Below are 22375 nucleotides of genomic sequence, written 5' to 3'. Positions count from 1 at the left end.
CCCTGAGAAGCTATATGAAATGAACCACTCAATACCCAAGACTTGCTGGCGAAACTACGGTCAGACTGGCACACTCACTCATATACTATGGGAATGTCCCCTGCTGACTCCTTACTGGGAGGAGGTGCTGAATGAGGTTGACCAATGCTTTGAGATTGAATTACCCCGCTTTCCCGCCTATGTTCTACTGGGCTTGCCAAATGGTTTAATGTATCCACTAAGATCTAAGAAGGGTAGGCAGATAGCGATCGCCTTGGGATCGGCAATACAGAATATACTCATTCATTGGCGCACTACTACACCTCCTACTGTTGTAGGCTGGCTACATAGATTGTGGCATGTCCTAGGCATGGAAAAGATGTCCCTGGTGGTGGCGGGGGAGGTGGACACATTTGAGGAGCTGCGGGCACCATTTCACACATTGTTAAGGTTGGAATTCAAGGAAATTACTTGCCCTAGATACCTCAGATTGCTACGGCTGACGCCGCCGCCAGACCCGCCCGTCTGAACTGGCCGAGTAGTTAGCTAGAGGAGGGGATGGATATTACGCTGCCACAGCGAGAAGACGGAAGGTTGATAGCACAGTACAGGGGGTGGGGGAGGGAGTTGGGGGGGGCAGTTGGTTGGGGGGGGGGTTTCTTTGTCTTTCTTTTTCCTTTTGTTTTGTCCCCGCCCACAGGTGCGCTAGCCATGTGACTCTGGTACGGAATGTGCCCATCACACTGCACGAACTGACTTCACGTATATGCTGAATTGTACGCACTAATTTGCGGGGTGCATCTGTGGTTACTCGTCTGTAATGTTGTCCTTTTTCTTTCAATACTGCAATAAAATACTTTAAACCTAAAGGATCTGTAACTTATTCAGGACCCTTTTTGGGATGTTAATAAACAGCACGTTGTAGTAGTACAACTTGTAGGTGACTAGAGCTGTAACTATAGTTTTCTGCAAGACCTGTGGAATGTAAGGAAGGACCTTCCTGAGAAGTTTCAGCAGAAAGAAGCAGCCAGAGGAGATGTGATTAATCTGACCATTTAAAGATGGCTTACTATTGAACCTATACAGGCAAAAACGCTGCTGTGTCCACATACCTTGGAGCCCAGAAGAAAGACCTCGTTGTTTGCTGCTTTGCCCTCCCGCCTCCCGCCTCGCGTTGCCCGACTCCACTGCCATCTGGGAGTTTGAGGTGACCGAGAGGAGCGCGGTCGAGGGAACTCCATTTCCCAGGAGGCCAAGCGGCGCACGCCGCGTCACCAGCGTCACCAGCGCGCCAGGAGGCGCTCAAATAGCGCATCACCCCGGTCGAGGGGGGGAACCTATACAGGCAAAAACGCTGCTGTGTCCACATACCTTGGAGCCCAGAAGAAAGACCTCGTTGTTTGCTGCTTTGCCCTCCCGCCTCCCGCCTCGCGTTGCCCGACTCCACTGCCATCTGGGAGTTTGAGGTGACCGAGAGGAGCGCGGTCGAGGGAACTCCATTTCCCAGGAGGCCAAGCGGCGCACGCCGCGTCACCAGCGTCACCAGCGCGCCAGGAGGCGCTCAAATAGCGCATCACCCCGGTCGAGGGGGGGAACCTATACAGGCAAAAACGCTGCTGTGTCCACATACCTTGGAGCCCAGAAGAAAGACCTCGTTGTTTGCTGCTTTGCCCTCCCGCCTCGCGTTGCCCGACTCCACTGCCATCTGGGAGTTTGAGGTGACCGAGAGGAGCGCGGTCGAGGGAACTCCATTTCCCAGGAGGCCAAGCGGCGCACGCCGCGTCACCAGCGTCACCAGCGCGCCAGGAGGCGCTCAAATAGCGCATCACCCCGGTCGAGGGGGGGAACCTATACAGGCAAAAACGCTGCTGTGTCCACATACCTTGGAGCCCAGAAGAAAGACCTCGTTGTTTGCTGCTTTGCCCTCCCGCCTCGCGTTGCCCGACTCCACTGCCATCTGGGAGTTTGAGGTGACCGAGAGGAGCGCGGTCGAGGGAACTCCATTTCCCAGGAGGCCAAGCGGCGCACGCCGCGTCACCAGCGTCACCAGCGCACCAGGAGGCGCTCAAATAGCGCATCACCCCGGTCGAGGGGGGGAACCTATACAGGCAAAAACGCTGCTGTGTCCACATACCTTGGAGCCCAGAAGAAAGACCTCGTTGTTTGCTGCTTTGCCCTCCCGCCTCCCGCCTCGCGTTGCCCGACTCCACTGCCATCTGGGAGTTTGAGGTGACCGAGAGGAGCGCGGTCGAGGGAACTCCATTTCCCAGGAGGCCAAGCGGCGCACACCGCGTCACCAGCGTCACCAGCGCGCCAGGAGGCGCTCAAATAGCGCATCACCCCCGTCTCGCGGGACGCCGGGCTAAGCCCGGGCAAAGGGCGGGCCCTCTACGGCCCTCATCGGCTAGAAGAGGCTGGGCTGGGCCAGAGACCCTGGTAACTGGCGTACGTAAGTACTTGTCTTTGTTGTGCGCTCACCTTGTGATCACTCCCCACTACTGAATGGCCGCTGCGGCAATAAGCCCTGCACCAGCGGGGTTGGACAAAAACATCACCAGCCGGACATTGGATGATTATTTTCTTAAACCATCAATGGATGGCAATAAGGAGCTTTCGTTAGCCGAGAGGAGGGCAGACCGCCGCCGTTCCATTGAGCGTATAAAAAACAGAACATTCTCTGAACCCATAATGTCTGTTTCTCTGCTTGATGATCTAAGTAGCGCCCCAGCAGATAATACCTCACTGACCTGTAGCATACCCTTGCTCCTCCAAGAATGTCTAGCTCCGGCACTGTCACCCACTCACTCTCAAGAAATTGCCCCTACAGTGACCACTGAACAGAATAATACCTCCAAGATCCTAATATCTCCCACAATAAGGCCTGGCAAAGTTGTACGAGGTAAAAGTTCAAGGCCAGTGACAGATAAAATGCATGGGCCACCTCCACCCAAAAGAAGAAGGAAAACCATAACAGCTAACAAGCCCAAAACAAGTCATACTGACTTTGGCAAAAAGAAGAACATTGTTACATTACCTTCTATGGGATCCTCTGTCACAAGTCAAACTATAACAGTTAGCCCCACTCTACCGCCATCCTTACCTCAAGTGACTACAGACTCTGATTCCACCATTGTCCAGATGGAGGAGGATTCGCAACCCGCCACCCCCAAGTCGCTTCTGGACAATATTGAACTGATTATACGTAGTTACATGCTTGCTTTGTCAGATAGATTTAAGGGGATGGAGGTCCGTTTAGGAAAAATTGAGGGGGATTTGTCTGTGTTAGGGAACCTTGTACGTTCGCAAGGCCAGTCTAAAGTACAGCACCAACAAGGCATCAAAACAACCCAACCCCCCTTAAAAAATATTGCGTGTCCCACGCTGCCCAAACCTAGCACAAGTAACAGCCAGGCTGTTGCAGTAACTCCAGCCACCCCTAACTCCCTAAACGCGGCACCAAAAGCACTCGGTGGTAACACCGGTAAAAACCCTTTAACAACAACTTCAACTGATGTACAGGGCAAACCAACCACCACATTACCAACTATTCCCGCAAATATCCCACCCAGAGAACTTAGACCTGAAGGGAAGGAGAATAATTGGGGAAGAGGGGGACCGTCTAGAATACCACCGACAGAACTTCCCCCAGAAGCATTACCTTACGTGGTTATACTCACCGGGGTACCAGAACTGCCCAATGGTAAAAGAGAGGGATATTCTCAGTTAAAAAACAAAATAACGCATTGGCTTTCTCTATATAGACCCAAACCCATTGCGATTAACGGTGAGATAGTTCACGTCCGGCGTCTGTCCTGGCTGGGGGGCAGAACAAAGGACATTGGTGGTGATGTTGTGGTAATAAACTTTAGAGACAGGAGAGCCGTACAACATATCCTGAATTGGCCCTATGGAAATGAAAAGAACTGCATTGTACCACGCCCCCTGACATATTTTTATCCCAGAGCCACTGTCTTTCCTCCACAACACCATAATAGTAATGCCTTCTCTTCTTCTCAGTTTCCCAACATTGAGTCGGCTCTAAACCCCGTATATATGCACCCTCTGGCTCCACCACCAGCCATACCTGGGTGGAACACCATACCCTTTAACCACAAAACTGGCTCCAATGGGAACATGTTAAGCTTGTTACCATTTACGCCTTTAGAGCTTTCCAACAGGTTCTTGGTTTTCAACAGCCTAGAGGACTGCGATTGATGGTTAAGGAACGCAGAAGCTACGGGGGGCGGGGTTAGTGACTCATGTAACTCAAGGTCATCTGAGAAATTAGGGGGTCGGTGTCACGTTATAAATTCACATACTGCTCAAATCACCGCTGATAAAAACAGTAGTTCCCCTAAAATATCACTCACAGAGCTAATAGGGGAAAACGTGGTGCACCCCACACCACCCTCAGATATAAAGGTAGTTACTAGTGTTATATCTGGACCCGGGGAGCCGGATGCAGTGCGTATTGTGGGCCCGATGGTGGCAACCGTATTGTCGCCTTCTTTAACATCCTCACAACCAATTACAGAGTTTGTTGTTTGTCCTGCACTGGATGACAGTGTAAAATTAATTTCCTGGAATATTGCAGGTTTGGCAAATAAGTTACGAGATGTAGTATGGCTATCGTTTATCAGAAAATTTAGCATTGTGTGCCTCCAAGAGACCTGGTTAGAAGAAAATAATGTCCATATGGAGGGTTTCTTAAGTTTTATCACCCCAGCAGCTGCCTCGATCAGGGGTCGAGCCAAGGGTGGTCTGGCCATCTTCATTAGCCAAGAACTGCAATGTAATGTAAGCAACTACCATAGCGTAAATCTGAACTTACAGAAGATTGATCTAAAAAATGGGAAGTCTGTGATGACACTGGTTAATTTTTACAATGCCAACAGCAACAATGAAATGTGCCATATTGCTTCCCTGAATGACATCTTGAGCAACACTGTTTATAATGTATCACGGCATTTGTTGATAGCAGGTGACTTTAATGTGCAACCATGTGGTAACCCAGCTAGTACGCCAATGGGGTCCTTAGGGTGTCACAACGAGGAAGGTTTTCATTTCTCTCATAGTAGGGGTGGCGAGCACCTAAATGATCTAATGAACGAGCACAACCTGATTGTAGCTATGTCGCTTGTCCCCGATACAAAAATCTTTGACACCCCAACCTTTAAAGGGCATGGGCAGGGTTCCTTCATTGATCACATACTATTATCTCCAGATGCTGCTCAATGGGTTTTGTACTTTTCTATCCTCACTAGTACATACAGTGATCATAATCCCCTGGTTATAAACTTGAGTGGTCCATTTTTTGCTAAACGTCAGTCACGCCCCGATCATGGTATGTTAAGGTGCGTAAACGGCAGGCGTCGCATTAAATGGTCAATGGTAAACCAAGACACCTTGTATTCTAACATAACCAGCGCATGCGAGGAGGAGCTGTCTGTTTGTCTATCATCTGATTCAATCCCTTCGACCATTTTGTCTAGGTTTGAGGGGTTGGTCGCTAAAATTGGCTCCATGCTCACAGTGCCAATAAAGGGTCATAGGGAGAATAACTCTAAATGGTTTAATCATAATTGCTCAAAGGCAAGCAGGGACCTGAAACTGGAATTAAAAACCAAACCAAGAGATCATGAACTGATAAAAAATCTTCGCATGGCTTACAGGAAAACAATAGCCATTAGAAAGAAGGAAATTAAGGCAAATGTTATTGAATCCCTTCTGGACCCATCTGTGTTGGGGAATAGCAGCAAGTTTTGGCAAATAATTAACAAACCCATGTTTGAAAACCCAAATGACACAGCTATTGGAACAAACATCCCTGAGGGGGAGTGGGTGTCCCATTTCAGTACAATTTTTAAGAGCAATGAGCAACGGGAAGTTACCGATTTTATAATTCCAACTGTGTCCCCTTTGTGCTTCACAGTACAAGAGACTGTTAGGGGTATACAGGGCCTAACTACCAACAAGGCCCCGGGCCCGGATGGTTTACCACCGGACCTGTTTAAGTCCAGTATCCCGTTTTGGGCCCCGGTTCTTGCGGCTGTAATAAATGCAGCGGTGACAACTGGTTGCCCAAGAACTTGGGGTCTCTCGACTATAGTCCCCATTTTTAAGAAGGGTGACCGCAGTAGTCCGTTATGTTACAGGCCAATTTCTCTATTGAATTCAGTAGTTAAAGTGGTGGGGGGAGTAATTCTTAATAGGTTATCTTCTTGGGCCAAGGAAAATAAAATCCTTTCACCCATACAATATGGGTTTAGACCGGATCACTCAACCATCACGCAGTGTCTGAACCTATACCTTATCCTAAGCAAGTATACATTGGCAAGACAAGGTACTGTCTACATGGCCTTCATGGACCTGTCGTCCGCGTTCGACTGCGTAGACAGAAGCCTATTATGGGCCACCTTGCTGAGAATGGGTGTAGAGAGGAACCTTGTTAACTTCCTCGCTGATCTGCATACAGACACTAGGGCAAATGTCCGCTACTCTCAAGACCTTAAGGTAACGGATGAATTTAAAATAAATCGGGGTGTCCGACAAGGATGCATTTTGGCCCCATTCTTATTTAATTTATATATTAATGAACTGGAGGAATCACTTTTACTGGTAGAAGCAGATTACCCCTCAGTTGAGCGCAGAGGGGTACCTGTCCTACTCTACGCCGACGATGCTGTTCTTATTTCTAGAACAGCAAACGGCCTCCAGAAACTTTTAAACTCCTTCCACAAATTTATGGAGTCACGTGGTTTAAGTATAAACAACTCCAAGTCTTTCGTTATGAAAGCAGGTAAGGGCATTCTGAAACCTGGTCACTTCAGTTTAAACGGGGAAAAAATCCCTTCAACCAACTCCTTCTCTTACCTCGGGGTTCTGATAGATCAAAAGTTATCATGGGGGCCAGCAGTCTCCAAAAAGAAGGGTGAAACTACACGGGTCAATGCGGCCATCCTTGGCTTTGCAAAAAAGATCGGCAATTGCCCGTTGGCCGCCCTGATTAAACTGTACCAGGCAAAAAGCGTTGCTATTGCCTGTTATGGGAGCGAGCTCTGGGGCTATCGCAAGGTTAAAGACCTAGAGGTCGCAGAAAATAACTTCTTAAAAAAGATCTTAAGACTGCCCAGGGGTATTGGGAACTACTCAGTACACGAGGAGCTGGGGGTCCCCTTTCTAGGTGACAGAATAGCAATAAGCCCAGTTTTATGCTGGCTGAAATGTTGGCTAAACAGTGAAATTCCACTAACACATGCCCTACTGAAAGAAGCTCTACAGTTAGACGGGAGATTCAAGGTACCGTGGGTAAAGTATATAAAGGACAGCTTAACGGCAATAGGCCGATGTGATTTGTTTTATGCCCCAAATACAATCAGAAAACATGATGTGAACCTGGTCAAGAATGCCATAGTTCTGTTAAGATGTACTGATAGGGAAGATGTTGAGACACAGAAGGTCAGTGTCAGGAAACATCTATTGCTAAAAACATGCTTGCAAATAGAACCTTATCTGACATGGCCCATGTCCAGTTATGAACGGTTCCTTTTAATAAGGTTCCGTTTTGACCTTTACCATCTTCTATTGGCATTCCCAAGTGGCGCTCAGCGGGGCGAAGTGTTGCCAGCTTGTGGCTGCGACGGGAAGTCTCCTCAAGATCTGGCACACTTCCTTTTTATCTGCCCTTACTACTCTACCCCACGGAATCTATATCTTAAACCATGTCTTAAAAAATTGAGCTTCATACAAATTAAACCCGCACTTTACTATTTACAACTACTGAATATTGACTGTACCCTGTTTATTTGTAATTTTTTTTAAAAAGCCATCTGCTTTAGGAAAAGCATGGACGGCTAATCATGATGTAAAAAATGTGTGCTGGTGATTTTTAAGCTTACAGTTATTTATATTTTTAACTACATACTTCCCTTGCCCTATTGTCTGATATATTGTACTGTTTATTGTGTCATTAATTGCCTTTGATAATGAACTGTAATCGTTTTAATCATGTGATTTTAAAAAAATGAACTTTTATGATTGTAAAATCTACAATCGAATAAAGATATTAAAAAAAAAAAAAAAAAAAAAAGAACATAAACCTAAGGGTTTTTTACCTTTAGATTTCAGGTTGGAAGGGTTCAGAGTTCCTGAGGCCACCAATTCGAAGATCAAAAGGATGGGTTCCTGCCGTATAACAAAATCTCAGTTTTGGAAGAACTTAATTTCATCACTTGCCACTCCTCCAACTGCCAATGTAAAGCATGCAATTGTGGAATCTGGCTGCAATAACATCCAGATTGCTAGCTACCGACACCACAATCTGGGGGTCATCTGCATTGAATACCAGAGAAAAGCCACATGATTTGATCAGGCAGGCCAGTGGGCTTACATAAAGATTAAAAAGGGTTAGACTTAAGGATGACCCTTGAGGTACCCAACATGGCAAAGAGAAAGAGGGTGAGATATAGTCATCTAAAGTGAATGTTTGTTCTCGTCCCATGCACAAAGATTTTGAGAGGGTGAGAGCTTTATTCTTGATGCCGATGGAGGCAAACCAGTCAATATGAAGATCTGGTTGGAAAAGAAAGTGCATGCCTGGAAGTACTAGATCCTAGCAGGATTTAGATAGGCCTCTGAGTTGAGAATAGCCCCCAGGCAGGGTTGGATATGGACGGGGTTGGAGATGGATTTTATGTTATTGATGGCAACCCCTAACTGGTGAAGAAGGTCTTTTGTGACCCAAGTGTGTTCACAGCAATGCTGGCAGGTGGTACTCTTGATCAGCCAGTCGTCTAGATAACGGAAGACATGGACGCCCTACTGCAAGGTGAACACTTGAGGTCCAGTAGTAACCCCAAAGTGAAGCACTTTAAATTGTTAATGTTTCCTGCTGACCACAACCCTGAGATATAAGTAATGGGCTGCATGTGTTGGTATGCGGAAGTAGGCATCTGCAGAAGTAGGTGTCCTTCAGGTCAAGCGTGGTCTTGAAGTTGCTTTGCTGGAGAAGTAGAAGGACATCCTAGAGAGTGACCATATAGAAGTGTTCTGAAAGGATGCATTTGTTTAGGGGCCCGAGGTCTAGAATTGGTCTGAGACCCATCCTTTCTGGGTATTCGTAAGAACAGAGAGCACACGTCTGTGCCCTGCTGATGGTAGAGGATGGGTTCTATAACCCCTTTGAGAAGGAGCCCTTTGTCATCTTCCCTGAGAAGCCTTTTCTAGGGAAAGTCTATGATTGAGAGGTGGAATGGTGGGAGGCGTGGAAGTGAGCTCCAGACAATAACCACGTTGGATAATATCCAACACCCGCTGGTCTGAGGTGACAATTGGCTATGTGGGAAAGAAGGTTTGTATGCACCACTGACCGGTGTCGTATAGTTGGGGGCGTGGTGGGGGGGAGGATAGAGGGGGGAAAGAAGAGGCAAGTCAGGGTTTGGTGGTGGTTGCAGCTTCTTTTGGGAAGTCTCCTATAACCACTCTCTTTAGAATTCTTGCCCCTGTTGGACCCTCTAAAGTAACAGTTGGGAGAGAATTGGTGTCCCTGGGTGCGCTGGTAGGATGTGGAGGTTTTGGGGGGGGGGATTAGCTTTCAAACCTCCACGCAAGGTGTCTGCGGTGAAAGGCGTCGCGTGGTGCATATTTCCGAAGTGCTCCCATTGCCTTGGCTGTCTCAGTTTCTTTCTTGATCTTTTCTAACATTTGGCCCACCTGTGGGCCAGAGAGATGCTGCCCATCAAAAGGCATATTTAACAGGTTCTGCTTAACTTCTGGCTTCAAGCCGGAGATACAGAGCAAAGTGTGTCTACGTAGAGAGTTTGAATTAAGCCCACTGACAGAGGTGTCTGTGGCACTCAGGGTACAGTGAATAGTAGTGTTTAATAGCTGCTTGCACTCTGCGATTATTTCATGGCCCCTCTTGCTGTGCTACTCTGGGAGGATTTGGAGGAATTCCTCTACCTTGTCCAAGTGGGCATGATCATACCTTGAAAGATGGCTGATTACATTGGTGATACACCACTGGTTGGCCGATTGTGCAGCCAACCTTTTGCCTACGCTTGTATGTGCTTACTCTCCTTCTCCGGTGCCAGGGCATCCCCGCTGGCCTGGGCGCTGACTCACTTACGAGCAGTAATGACCAACAGAGAGTCAGGCAAGAGCTGGCCACAAATGTAAATAGGGTCAGTAGGCGAGGCTTCATATTTTTTATCCACCCTTGGTGTTATGACCCTGACTCAGACGGGGGCCTTAAAGATGTCGGGCCTGTGGCATAGCATGTCCTTAAGTACAGTGAGGTACTGAGTGGAGGAGAGGGTTTCATAAAATAAGCCCTTCTCTAGGCACTCTGTGCTAAGATATACCTTATGGAATATGGCAAGATTATCATTGAGTTCCTGATAGGAAAGGGAATTATCCGGAGAGGATGGGTGGGCATGGTACAGGTCTATGTCGTAGGAGTACCATGGGTCACCCTAAAGAAAGACAAATATGTAATTCCCTCCCCATGCCCACCTATGTCAGAGTGAGGAGACCCCGAGGTGTGATATTAAGGGAGTCCCTTGGAGAAACAGGTGGGGAAGGTGAAGGCTGATGACAGAGTGAGGAGATGGTCGTGTGTGGGGTAAGGGGATGGTAGCATTATCTGCCTTCTTGCGTTGCTTTGGCATAAGCGAAATGTCAAGGACCTCTTCAAAGGAGAGCTAGCATAATGAGGGTGGAACAGCAGACACCAAAGGGCGGACAAGGACCCTGCCAATATAGGGTAGATGACCAGATGTTTCTGCCTTGTGTCGATCTCCTCCTGCAGTACGTAGTAAAACGATTCGACCTACAGCAACAGTCCTGCTGGTTGATGCCCAAGTCTTCGGCGCAAAGGTTTTGCCGAAGTCTTCGGCGCAAAGGTTTTGGTTAGCGCCGAGGCATAAGTGGTCGGCACCTAGTTCCGGCTTGCTGCCGGTGTCCGAGAAGCCGATGCCGAAGCAGCTGGTCTCGAATGTTTCCTGGATGCCGAGCCAAAGCTGGGCAGAGCATCCGAAGTGGCTGGTCAGTGCCGACCTTGCCCGAAGGCAGTAATGGTCTGAAGGCATGTCTCTGGCACTCCAGAGTGGCTGTGTGCCCTTTGGCAGAGGGTTGCTCTGGTTGAGAGCAGTGTCAAGGGGTTAGGGGGTGTTGTACTCCCGGACTGGTAGCGGAAGATGCTCGATCACCAGATCGGAGCCGGAGCTTTCCTCGGGGAGGAAAACCTCTTCATCTGCATTTAAATGTTGTGGTTGATGTTCCCCTTGAATGTCCTCAGGACCGAAGAGGTCTAGGGGGTCATTGCGGCTCCTGCATGACATGATATCTTGAGATGTCCATCACAGTCGAGGCATGGTGGAAAGATGAGACCGAGAGACTAGAGGCGGCCCTGAAGGGCAAGGTCCAGGAGCGACTACGGATGACCCAGACCCTATATGGGTAAAGTAATCAAACATCGAGACGAAGAGTAAGGTAGAAGCTATCAAAATACAACACTGACGGGGGGACTGAAAAAGAGCACCGCAACTGCGTCGAACCGGAGCACACACCGGACCAGACAGAGAAAAGAAAACAATCTAACAATAGAGAAGATGACCATGCGCATTAACAGCAAGAGGAGGAGTCATTGTACCTCGTGACTTGAAAGACTTCTTTGAAGAAAAACAAATTGTACATATCCGGGCCCAACACTAGATGGCAGGAGTATGCACAGCATGTATATCTACAACCACACATGCCCCAAACGTACAGTTACCATCCTATACCCCTAAACCCTAAAAATACCCTTACACAACCCTAAAAACACCCTTACTACCCACCCAAAACCTTTAGCCACCCCTAAACCATATCATAAATATATATTTTTTCACTGAAAAAAAACAGGTTAAAGGGACAATATAGTTAGGCTCTGATTCCACTCATACAAAACCATAGAAATTCACCGGTTTTTGTTACCTGAGCTCACTATAACTCATGCCCCCGCAATGCACTGCTTATGACCTCACATATTATATCTTTTATGACATGGGCAGTGAATATATATATATATATATATATATATATATATATATATATATATATATATATATATATATATATATATATACACACACACACACATATATGTGTATGTATATATATATGTGTGTGTATATATATTGGTAATACCCTTCACAGTATGGGTTACCAGATTGCACTACATTCACCAGAATGCAACGGGACCCAGGCCAGCGCGAGAACCCGCAGCGCACCTGATAACAATCTCGCCGTGGGAGTGGCTAAGGAACCATTCTGTTAAGATGCAAAGCCCGAGGTGTGAGATCTGCAAAAGAAACAAGGCACTGAAGAAAGCCAATGCTGAAACGCGTCTGCCACAGCGTTTCTAATTACCTGCAACCACGCGCTGCTGAGACCCTCTGAAATAAATCCAGTTTTGAATTTTCCTGGTGTGTCGGGCTCATTTTTATGGAAGTGAGCGTTTGGTGTTCATATATATATATATATATATTGTCCGCTCGTTTCCTCTCAGCTTACGCCCACCATCCGGCACCACAGCAAAGGAAGTAAACGGAAGACCCAGGGTACAGGTGACTTTTTTAATTTTCAGGCATACCTCGTCAGCATAACGTTTCAGCCTACACAGAGGCCTTGGTCACATGACGCACTGAGAGAAGTGAGCTAAATTTAAAGTGCTAGTGCATTGAAAATCAGTACATTTGATTGGCTATTGCAGTAGGAGGGAAATGTCCTTAATGAACATAGAAAACATCTTGCGTAAAGTGCAGAAAGAAATAAGATCATTTCATTTTTTGCTGATTACTGTTTAAATACAATATGGTCCGTAAACTTGTCAATACCTGTTATCATCTGTCATCCATATCACTATAAAATCCAATAGATAAATAGTTCATATTTTTTACATTTCTGTTGTATCAAAAATTAAAGAAAAGGAGGAAAAACATAACAAGATAATATTTACATATAATATGTTAAATTTGATTAGGATTGGGACATCAGACCACGTGACACTGTATTCAAAATACACTGCCATGTTATTTCTGCACTACAAACCCGTGGTGATAATAATGCTAATGTAGAGCAATAAAACCTATCACCTATATAGGACAAATACATAGGGTTTATATAATTCTTATTTGCTCACCTCCTAGGCCATATTATTAGTACTGGTGTGATAAATGCTAAAATAAACTAATGTGTACAGACAGAATCAAATGTGATAAATCAAAAAGGATTTTATGACTCAAATTTTGGTTAGGTGCTGCCTAATGCAACTTCCAACAGGAGTATAACAGGTGTGATCATTACATAAGTACCATACTATGCAACCTAGTTGTTAACGCATGAATAGTTGTAATAATAACTGGTACACTAAATGCGGTAGTAAGCAATTAATATGTTTAGCACAAGTAAACAGGGGGTGACAAATAACTGCATAGCATTAGGAGATATTTATAGACACGTATAAAAATCCTCCGTGGAATTGAGGCCATGTGGGGTCTTGCTGTCCATTTCCAAGATGTACCTGGTCTCTAAAGCTCTTAAAATACCTTCTCTATTGCCACCTCTCCTCAAAGGACCTACAGAATCTATGGCATAATATCCAAGGAGTCCACTGTTGGTATCGTGGTGTTCCCTAAAATGCCTTGCAACGGGATACGTGGCGTCGTTGGTATTGATGGCCCATATGTGCTGGAGTATCCTCTAGTGGACCTGCAATTTGGTACTACCAATATATTGCAGGCCACAAGGACACTCCAGCACATAAACCACATACTCACTTTTGCACGTCAACTGTTGATTTTACGGGGCATTGTGGAAAATGCAGTAAGGAACTCGGTTTTGTTGAGTCCCTGTGAACATGCCTTGCAATTCGAGCATTTCTAAAGCCTCTGCTTTTAGCCATCCAGTTTTTAGGGGGGATCATCTCCGGACTAGGTTTTACAAGAGCATCCTGTAAGGAATATGCTTTTCTGAAGGTGATAGCTGGTTTGCTGGGCATGTGTACACCAATCACTGGATCTAACCTGATCAGGTTCCAGTGTTTATTGACTATCTTCCTAAGTGCACCGTGTTGTCTATTGTAGGTCCATATGAGTCTTGTTGGCTGTGATACACTGGGATCTATGACCCTCCGGGCTTTCTTGTGGATCAGTGCATCGTTACGGGACAGGGCATTAGCTTTGTTAATGGCTATTTCAATTAGATTCTCTGTATAGTCTCTTGCCAGAAACCTTTGTTTGCTTGCTGCCTGCGCTGCTTTACAATGAGTGTCTGTGCTGCAGATGCGCCTAATTCTAAGCATCTCCCCATAGGGGATGCTCCTTATTAAGTGCGGTGGATGGTGACTGTCAGCATGTAGCACAGTATTGCCCGCAGTGGGCTTTCTGTAGAGTTTAGTCTCCAACCTGTCCTGGCTGACCTCTATTGTAACATCCAGAAAGTGTGCTTGTGTCTGACTGATGTGAGATGTAAAGGCCAAATTGTATGCATTATTATTAAGGGTTTCAATGAAACTTACAGCTTCCTCATGTGTCCCCCGCCAGATCATGAGAATATCATCGATGTACCTATACCATCGTATGATGTGGCGGGAGCAGATTTCAAGGTGATCGCCATGGAGAACCTGCCTCTCCCAGTATCCCATGTGCAAACAGGCATAACTGGGAGAGAAACAGGCCCCCATGGGGCACCTCTAACCTGCTGATAGTACTGATTAAGGAACATGAAGTGGTTGTGATTTAAACAGAAACTAGTCATGTGAGTAACAGTTTGTTGTGCTCAGCGAGTTCAATCGGACGTTGTCCCAGGTAAAATTGAATAGCTCTCATTCCATCTGCGTGTACGATACTGGTGTAAAGTGATGAAACATCTAGTGTGATTAACCAGTAATCTTTATCCCATTGCACTTCTTTGATTTTTCTTAAGAGGTCACTTGAGTCCTGGATATAAGAAGGAAGTGCCATAACATATTCCTGAAGGAATGAGTCAATATAAGTTGTGGCTTTCTCTAGTAACCCCCCACACGCCGAGATTATAGGTCTTCCAGGCGGTTTAACAGAGTTTTTATGCACTTAGGGGATTAAGTACAACACAGGGGTGATTGGGTGATCGTTCTTTAGATATTTCAGTTCATCCATACTGATAAGCCCACTCGAACGCCAGCCCATCAATAAGGAATGAAAGTCTGATTGTGCTTTTCTCAGTGCACCCACATCACAATGTTTGTAGCAGTTTGGATCATTCAATTGAAAATATGCCTCCTCCATATAGAGGTTCCTGGGCCAGAGCACGATGTTTCCACCTTTGTCAGATTGCCTGACTATCATGTTACCATCCATTTGTATTTTTTTCACCAGTTTCTGATATTCATTGATACACCTTTGATTGTATTGTTTAGATTTCAATGTCTTTGCATGCAATGTCTTTACTTGTTTTATGATAGCATCATCGAAAATGTCGATGTTGTCATAGGGTGTTACTGGAGTGAATGTAGAGCGTGGTTTAAAGTTTGTTTGCGTACCAATCTGGGCATTTGCATCCCCCTGTGTGTTCTGTGAAACAGGGGCTTCGGCTCGTAGCATTTCTAAATCCTGCGTCAGCGGGATATAATTCACTACTAACCCCATAGTAGATGTCGCAACCGTGGATTTTCTGACAGTGTTGTGTGACTTACTACTAGCAAAATGTTTTTGCAGCTTAAGCTTGCGCGTGAATTTGAAAAGATCAATTCTTGTATCCGCGTATTAAAGTTGCTCGGGGACTAAACGACAATCCCATTGACAAGATATCAATCTCTGAGGTAGTAAAAGCAGTAGTATATATATGCATAGCCTTTAGCAAGCATATACTTTTACCACAAAGGTAAGTATATTTAAGGTGGGCACGTGCTTTGCCCCCAGCTACGCGAACCTTTTCGTGGGCTGGTGGGAGAAGCACGTGGCCTGGGGGGGGTCCAACGAAAAATGGCTGGATAACATCATGATCTGGTCGAGATATATAGACGACTTGTTTGTCGTTTGGCGGGGTGACGTCTCCTCGGCTGAGGAGTACGTGGCAAGGCTAAACGACAACGAGTTGAATCTCAGATTTACCAGCACAATGAGCAAGACATCAATACAGTATCTCGACCTAGAGGTCTTTGTCAAAGAGAAAACCCTGTGTACTAAGCTTTACCGCAAGCCTACGGCTGGCAATACCGTGTTACACGCGACCAGCCACCACCCGAAGAGCATGGTGAGAAATATTCCCTGGTGAGAATTATTGCGCATCAAAAGGAATTGTTCAGATTTCAATGATTTCAGACAGGCGCAGGAAGGGGCGGTAACCAGATTTAGAGAAAGAGGGTACTCTAGATCATTACTCAATGAAGCAACTAAGCGAGTAGATATCATTGACAGGAAAGACCTCTTACAAATTACCACCAAAAAGAAAACAGATGATGGCACCACTAGGATGATCACCAGTTACAACATGAGATCGAATGAACTGGTGCAAATATTCAATAAGAACTGGCACATCCTAGGTACAGATCCAACACTTAAGGGACTGATACCAGACAGACCGCCTATTACTTATAGACGCTGTCAATCTCTAAGTGACCATTTTGTGAGAAGCCACTACACTGACCCCCCTAAGAGTATGAGAAATAAGCCCATCAATGGTTTCTTTCCTTGCATGCATTGCAAGGCTTGCAAATTTAGCAAGAAAAGAACCAAATATGAAGGGAGGACGAACGACCCAAGGCCAATGAACTGCAATTCAGAATTTGTAGTTTATTGCCTGGTATGCCCATGTACTAAAAGATATATTGGTAGCATCATCAACCAAGCCAAAAAACGCATCCTGGAACATATGCGTGCCATCACTAATAAGGACAAGAACTACCCGGTGGCACGCCATTTCGAGACCCATCATGAAAGCAACAGGGATCTATTGTCCTTCTACCTTATAGACCAACTTGATAGAAGGGAGCGAGGTGGGGACAGGATAAGACTTCTTAGGGCAATGAAGTCCAGGTACATCATTGATCTTCAAAGCATGCAGCCGAAAGGGCTCAACAATGATGAAGAACTTTGGGTACACTTAGAATAGTTAACATCTACTCCCAGATTGGTTCAGGAAGAAAACACCCGTATTGCAATAAGAACAAGTGAGACCTGTAATTTGAAACATGTAATTTTCGAGTTAGCAGCACAAAAACTGGTATTATGAATTGATAAATATGGATCCTTGCCCATACAGGGCTCCATAATGCGTGTTGATAAAACAAGGCATACACATGAATTGTCCACCCAGCCCATACAGGGCTATATATAATGTGTGAATTTACGAATTATGTGAAAATTAAGACAATTTACATTTTTGGGAATTGTCAAAATGAAATCATGTTAAATAAGGTGGGCACAGAGACAGAGAAAAAATATGTGTAAATATGTGAATGAATGTCCGTTGACAACTTGCCTTGCCAGTCAACTACTTGTTTTTAATAATTTTATTATTATATGCACTTTTGCACTGGCACTTTTTCTAAATGTCATTACATACCCCTGTTAACATTGTAACACAATGCTACAAACGAATTGTGAATTTGCACGTTTGAATATGGCCGCCATAAACCATCCAGGCGAGCAACAGTCCACTTTCTATGTTTGGGGAAGTGGTAGGGGATTTAATGACAGTGTACACAATGAATGGCTGACACTGAAGAAGCCAAATCGGTGAAACGCGTATGTCAGGGGGGCAGGGGGGTCTGCCAATAAACCACTTTTGGTGAAAACAACAACTTGGAGTGCCGTCCTTTTTTGACCTCCGCAAGGATTACGGAGGTGTGTGCAAATATATATATATATATATATATATATATATATATATATATATATATATATATATTCATCCAAAGCTATCAGCCGATAGCGAAAGTCAGCACACAACAAGGGTGAAGTTTTCCCAAAATTCACGATTTATTCCAAGATAACAGCATACATCGCACAACACCAACGCGTTTCGCAACCCACTGTTGCTTGATCACGGTAGGGATACAATGTTGCAATTCACTTTTGTATTTTAGAAAAAAACGCCTCAAACATTCTATTGATCTCACTTCCTGTCCCACGACAGGAAGTGGTCTGGGAAATGTAGTTTTTTTAAGTAAAAGTAAGCATTTGGGTTAGGAATAGCGCTATTTCGACAAACCCATTCTTGTAAAGTGTCTGATATCACAATTTCTCATTATGAACATTATAACTTGGCCATCCAATTCTCCAATTATAGCTATGGTGGACATTGCTAGTGAAATATGACCTCCTCGTGTGAAGGTACACACACAGTAAGACGGCAATAACCAAAATTTCATATTTGACATTTGACACCTTGCCCTCCCCCCAGCCACTTTCCTGCAAGTACAATAAATGCTAAAAAGAAACAAAAAAAACTTGAAAGCATGTATAACCACAATGCCAACAGCAGTGACCAAGATCAACATTACCTCTTGAAATCTTTTGGCTTCAATAGTAAGAGCTGCACGAAACTCATCCTCAAGTTCCATGTATTGCTGCTTCGATAAATTGATCTTTTCCTGTAATTCGTTAACGTGTAGGTTATGCCTCTGTTCTTCTTTTTCAATTGCCTTAGCTAGAGCTGCTTGAAATTCAGGTCCATTCAACATAACTCTGGCTTCAAGTTCTTTTCTGGAAATAAACAAAAAGATACTATAGTAGATAATGTTTAGAATATGTATTCTATGTTTGCTATCTATAGTTGCTTATCAATAATATACAAAATTCAAGCAGTAAAAATAGAAAAATTGCCTTCAATGTTCTGGCTAATTAGTCATTTCAGCACACTGGGATAAAAGCATTGGAGGCAGGGGCAGAAAGAAGTTTCTCAACGAGATGTAGTTCAGGTATTGGAAGGATACTTTTAAGGTGGCTCTGTTGACCAATTTGAGACAGTATGAGAAACTTTGCATCGGTACATCCGTGAAATAAGTGTAGCAAAATATGCTGGAGTTTTTTAGTCTACGTCATAGCCTCTTGCAGCTTAAAAGAGAGATAGCTGATCTGTTATGATCTTATGTGATTACGAACAAACTGACCACTCTGAGGGCAATGCACACAAAGCTAGGAGAACTTCACAAGCTTGCGGATAGGCACTCCTCTTATTATGAAACATTTTGAGTTTATGATCTAGACTGGATAGGTTTTACCTCCTTACTAGAATCCTTTGCCATTACTATTTTGAAGCCTAGCAAGCCAGATGACTTTACTTACTCAATACGGACACAGAAATACTGGAATCGATTTTGGCTTTTCGCCTTTGACTCTATATGGCTTGTCTGATTCTGCCCGAGTAAGCAGGTGTTGTTACAACTAGGTCAACTGTATAAATGAGGTTATTTTTATATAGCGCGTAGCGTAGCTACCCTAAGGCATCGCAGCGCTTAAGGAACGCACAGAGAATCAAACAATTTAGTGCGAATTACTGAACAGGTGAGTCTTGAGAAGCTTACGGAAGGCCAGTATGTTTGGTTCGCCGCGCAGAGTGGAGGGGAGAGAGTTCCAAATGTTTGAGGCGTTCAGGGAGAAAGAGCGTCCACCGCACTTGGAGCGACGGACTTTCCTGGATGTGGCAAGGAAGGCTGAACTGGAACGAAGATTTCTGGAGGGATAGTAGGGGGTAACCAGGGAATGTAAGATGGCCGGATCCGATTTCCACATGGCTCTGTGAGCCAGGCACATGGCCTTGAACTGAATCCTAGCTCAGATGGGGAGCCAGTGCAGAGTACTCAAAGCGGATTTTGCTGAATGTCTCCGGGGAATTTGGAGCAATAGGCGGGCTGCACTGTTTTCAAGGTTGTCTGCGGGGCACCTAGGTACAAGCGCATTCCCGTATTCAAGGCGGGAGAGTATGAGAGCATGTCCCATAATCCTTCTCGCCTTGAAGGGTAAGCAGGGGAAGAATCTTTCTTAACATTCTCAGCAGACCAAAGCAAGCAGCGGCAAGCTTGACAGCTTGAAAGCCAAAGCAGAGAGAGCTGTCCAGCCACATGCCTAGGCTCTTAATCTGCAGCTTTGGAGGAGGCATAGGGCTGAGGCAGGTTGGCCATAGATGGGTCGATAAAGGAGATGGCGGTTTTCCAAAAAACATCAACTCAGTCTTGTCGTCGTTTAGTTTAAGATGAGATAGATTCATCCATTCGGCTACTGCTTCCAGACAACTGCCTAGAGAGCTAGAAGAGCCCTCTGGATGGTTCAAAGATACCACCAGTTGGGTGTCATCTGCATACGTTGTGATCTGGATGCCGAATGGAGGACCACCTGTGCCAAAGGCGCCATATAGGTGTTAAAAAGTGTGGCGCTCAGGGAAGAGCCCTGAGGAACCCCACAGCTGAGCGGCCAACATTTGGATGAGGCGGTACCCTCGAAGACCTGAAAGAACCGGTCTTTGAGGAAGGACTCTAACCAAGAGAGAGCAGAATGGGTCACTCCCAGAGTTTCTAGTCGTTTCAGCAGAATATTATGATCAACAGTGTCGAAAGCAGCACTGAGATCTAAAAGGACAATAGCCGCGGAGCCGCCCTGGTCTAGGAGCCTCCGTGCCTCTTCGGTTACTGCCAAAAGAGCCGTCTCTGTCCCTAATTGAGGGCGAAAGCCTGTTTGTGAGACATGTAGCAGGTTATTGGATTCCAAATACTGTCCTAGTACAGAATTTATATGTCTCTCAATCAGCTTGCTTAACCAGGGGAGGAGAGAGATGGGACGATAGTTGGCCAGGTTCGAGGAGTCCAGACTCGAGCATATAGTTTCGGCAACTAAGGAGAGGTGTCGCGGGGGGGCCGGGTCTGAAGGAGAGCCCGAGGTCACTTTTGGAATAAGTGTTTTTAGGGAAACCTCATCCAATAAGGGGAACTCTGCTAAGGAGCATAGGGAGTTGGGGGAAGAAGTCGTGGTGCTAGGTTGGATAGCGTCGGTCTCAGAGGAGGAAAAGGATTGGCCAATCAGGTGGATTGTTTGGTGGAAATATTCTGCTAGATTGTTGCATCGGGCGGGGGCATCTTCTGGGTTGGGTTATTTTTGGGGTATGGTGACCAGGGATTTGGTGATATGAAAAGTCTCTTTTGGAGAGTCTGCGGCTGCACTGATCTTCTCCTCGTAGGAGGAGGACTGGGCGAGTTTAATTTCTGACTTGTAGTTCCTGATTGCCTTTCTGTAGGATGTTTTCATATGTTTTATTGCAGTGTTTCCCAAACTGTGGTCCGCGGACACATTCCCAGGGGGTCCGCAGGCAGCAGTTTTGAAAGCACTTCAAAGTTCCTTGTAGAATTAGCAGTTTTCGAGCAACAATAAAAGTTCTCGATAACACCAGTGATTAATGTACCTGCTGGAGAGAGAGAGAGGAGAGTTGTGTCCAGTGGCAGCTTTAACTTTTCTAATGTAGCACAGAGGGTTAATATGCCTACTGCAAAGAACAAGCACCATGCATTTAATTTTTTTTAAATTTTATGTGCAAAGGTCAGTCGGTTACTTACTGCTTTTGTCAGTAACTTATTTTTCTTCCCAGATTGTTGTACCCTGGTGCATAATAAGGTCATCAATTACTATTCTTTAAAAGCTAATAAAATTCAATATGCAATGATAACTGTGTTGTAGACTGCACCATTGTTTCCCAAAAACCTTTGGGGGAAGAGCATTCCAAAGCCCCCTCTGTAGTTGCCAGGCTCACTCATTACACTTGGTATGCACCGTATGGGGACTGGTCTGAAAACATTTTCTAGGGCTGCTTTTGGTTTCCAGTCTGGCCCTGGCAGGAGCAGGAGCCTCGCACTGCAAAATAAAACCAGCCATGTAAAAGTTTATCACTGGGATGCAGCACCAATCTTCCCATTAAATTATTTAGTTTTTTGCAAATTCTTTCAATATAAAATTTTAAGAGGGATATTTACAACAGAAGTGGAGGAGCGTGTGTTTAGCCTCCTTGGCTTAATGACACGCTCTACCACTTCGGAAATGTAGGGCTGCACCATATTTACAAGAATATGGTGCAGCCCTGCCTTTCCCCCTGTGCTGGACTCTACACTTAGCAGGATAGCGCAAATGCAGGCACCCTTGCACCATAGTGCAAGTGTGACTGTGTGCAGGGGAAGATTGTTTATGTACAGGAAGATCCTCCTTCCTGAACATAAAAAACCCAAGGCGTTTTGCTTTTTCCATGTGTACTGCATAAGGCAGCACACATGGAAAAAGCAAAATCGAGGAGAAATAAAGCATTTCTCCTCGTTTCGTCAAGTTAAGTCCAGGTGTTTCCAGGTTTTAATGTTGGCGCAGCCTCCTATTTACGCTGCCCTTGTAAATAGGAGGCA

The 22375-nt window shown here is 45.3% G+C and overlaps 1 protein-coding gene across 1 annotated transcript in view; it reads right to left on the bottom strand.

The window, feature by feature from the left end:
* LRRCC1 (leucine rich repeat and coiled-coil centrosomal protein 1) overlaps positions 1-22375 on the bottom strand; it is a 407257-nt gene that overhangs the window by 219021 nt on the left and 165861 nt on the right. Inside the window, exon 12 of the mRNA XM_086965946.1 lies at positions 18503-18704. Within this exon, the coding sequence (XP_086822072.1) occupies positions 18503-18704 (202 nt within the window). The remainder of the gene's footprint in view (positions 1-18502; positions 18705-22375) is intronic.

Source organism: Lissotriton vulgaris, chromosome 4_1 (assembly GCF_964263255.1).
Source record: "Lissotriton vulgaris chromosome 4_1, aLisVul1.2, whole genome shotgun sequence".
NCBI classification, from domain to species: Eukaryota; Metazoa; Chordata; class Amphibia; order Caudata; family Salamandridae; genus Lissotriton; species Lissotriton vulgaris.
This window is presented reverse-complemented; position numbering and strand designations above follow the sequence as displayed.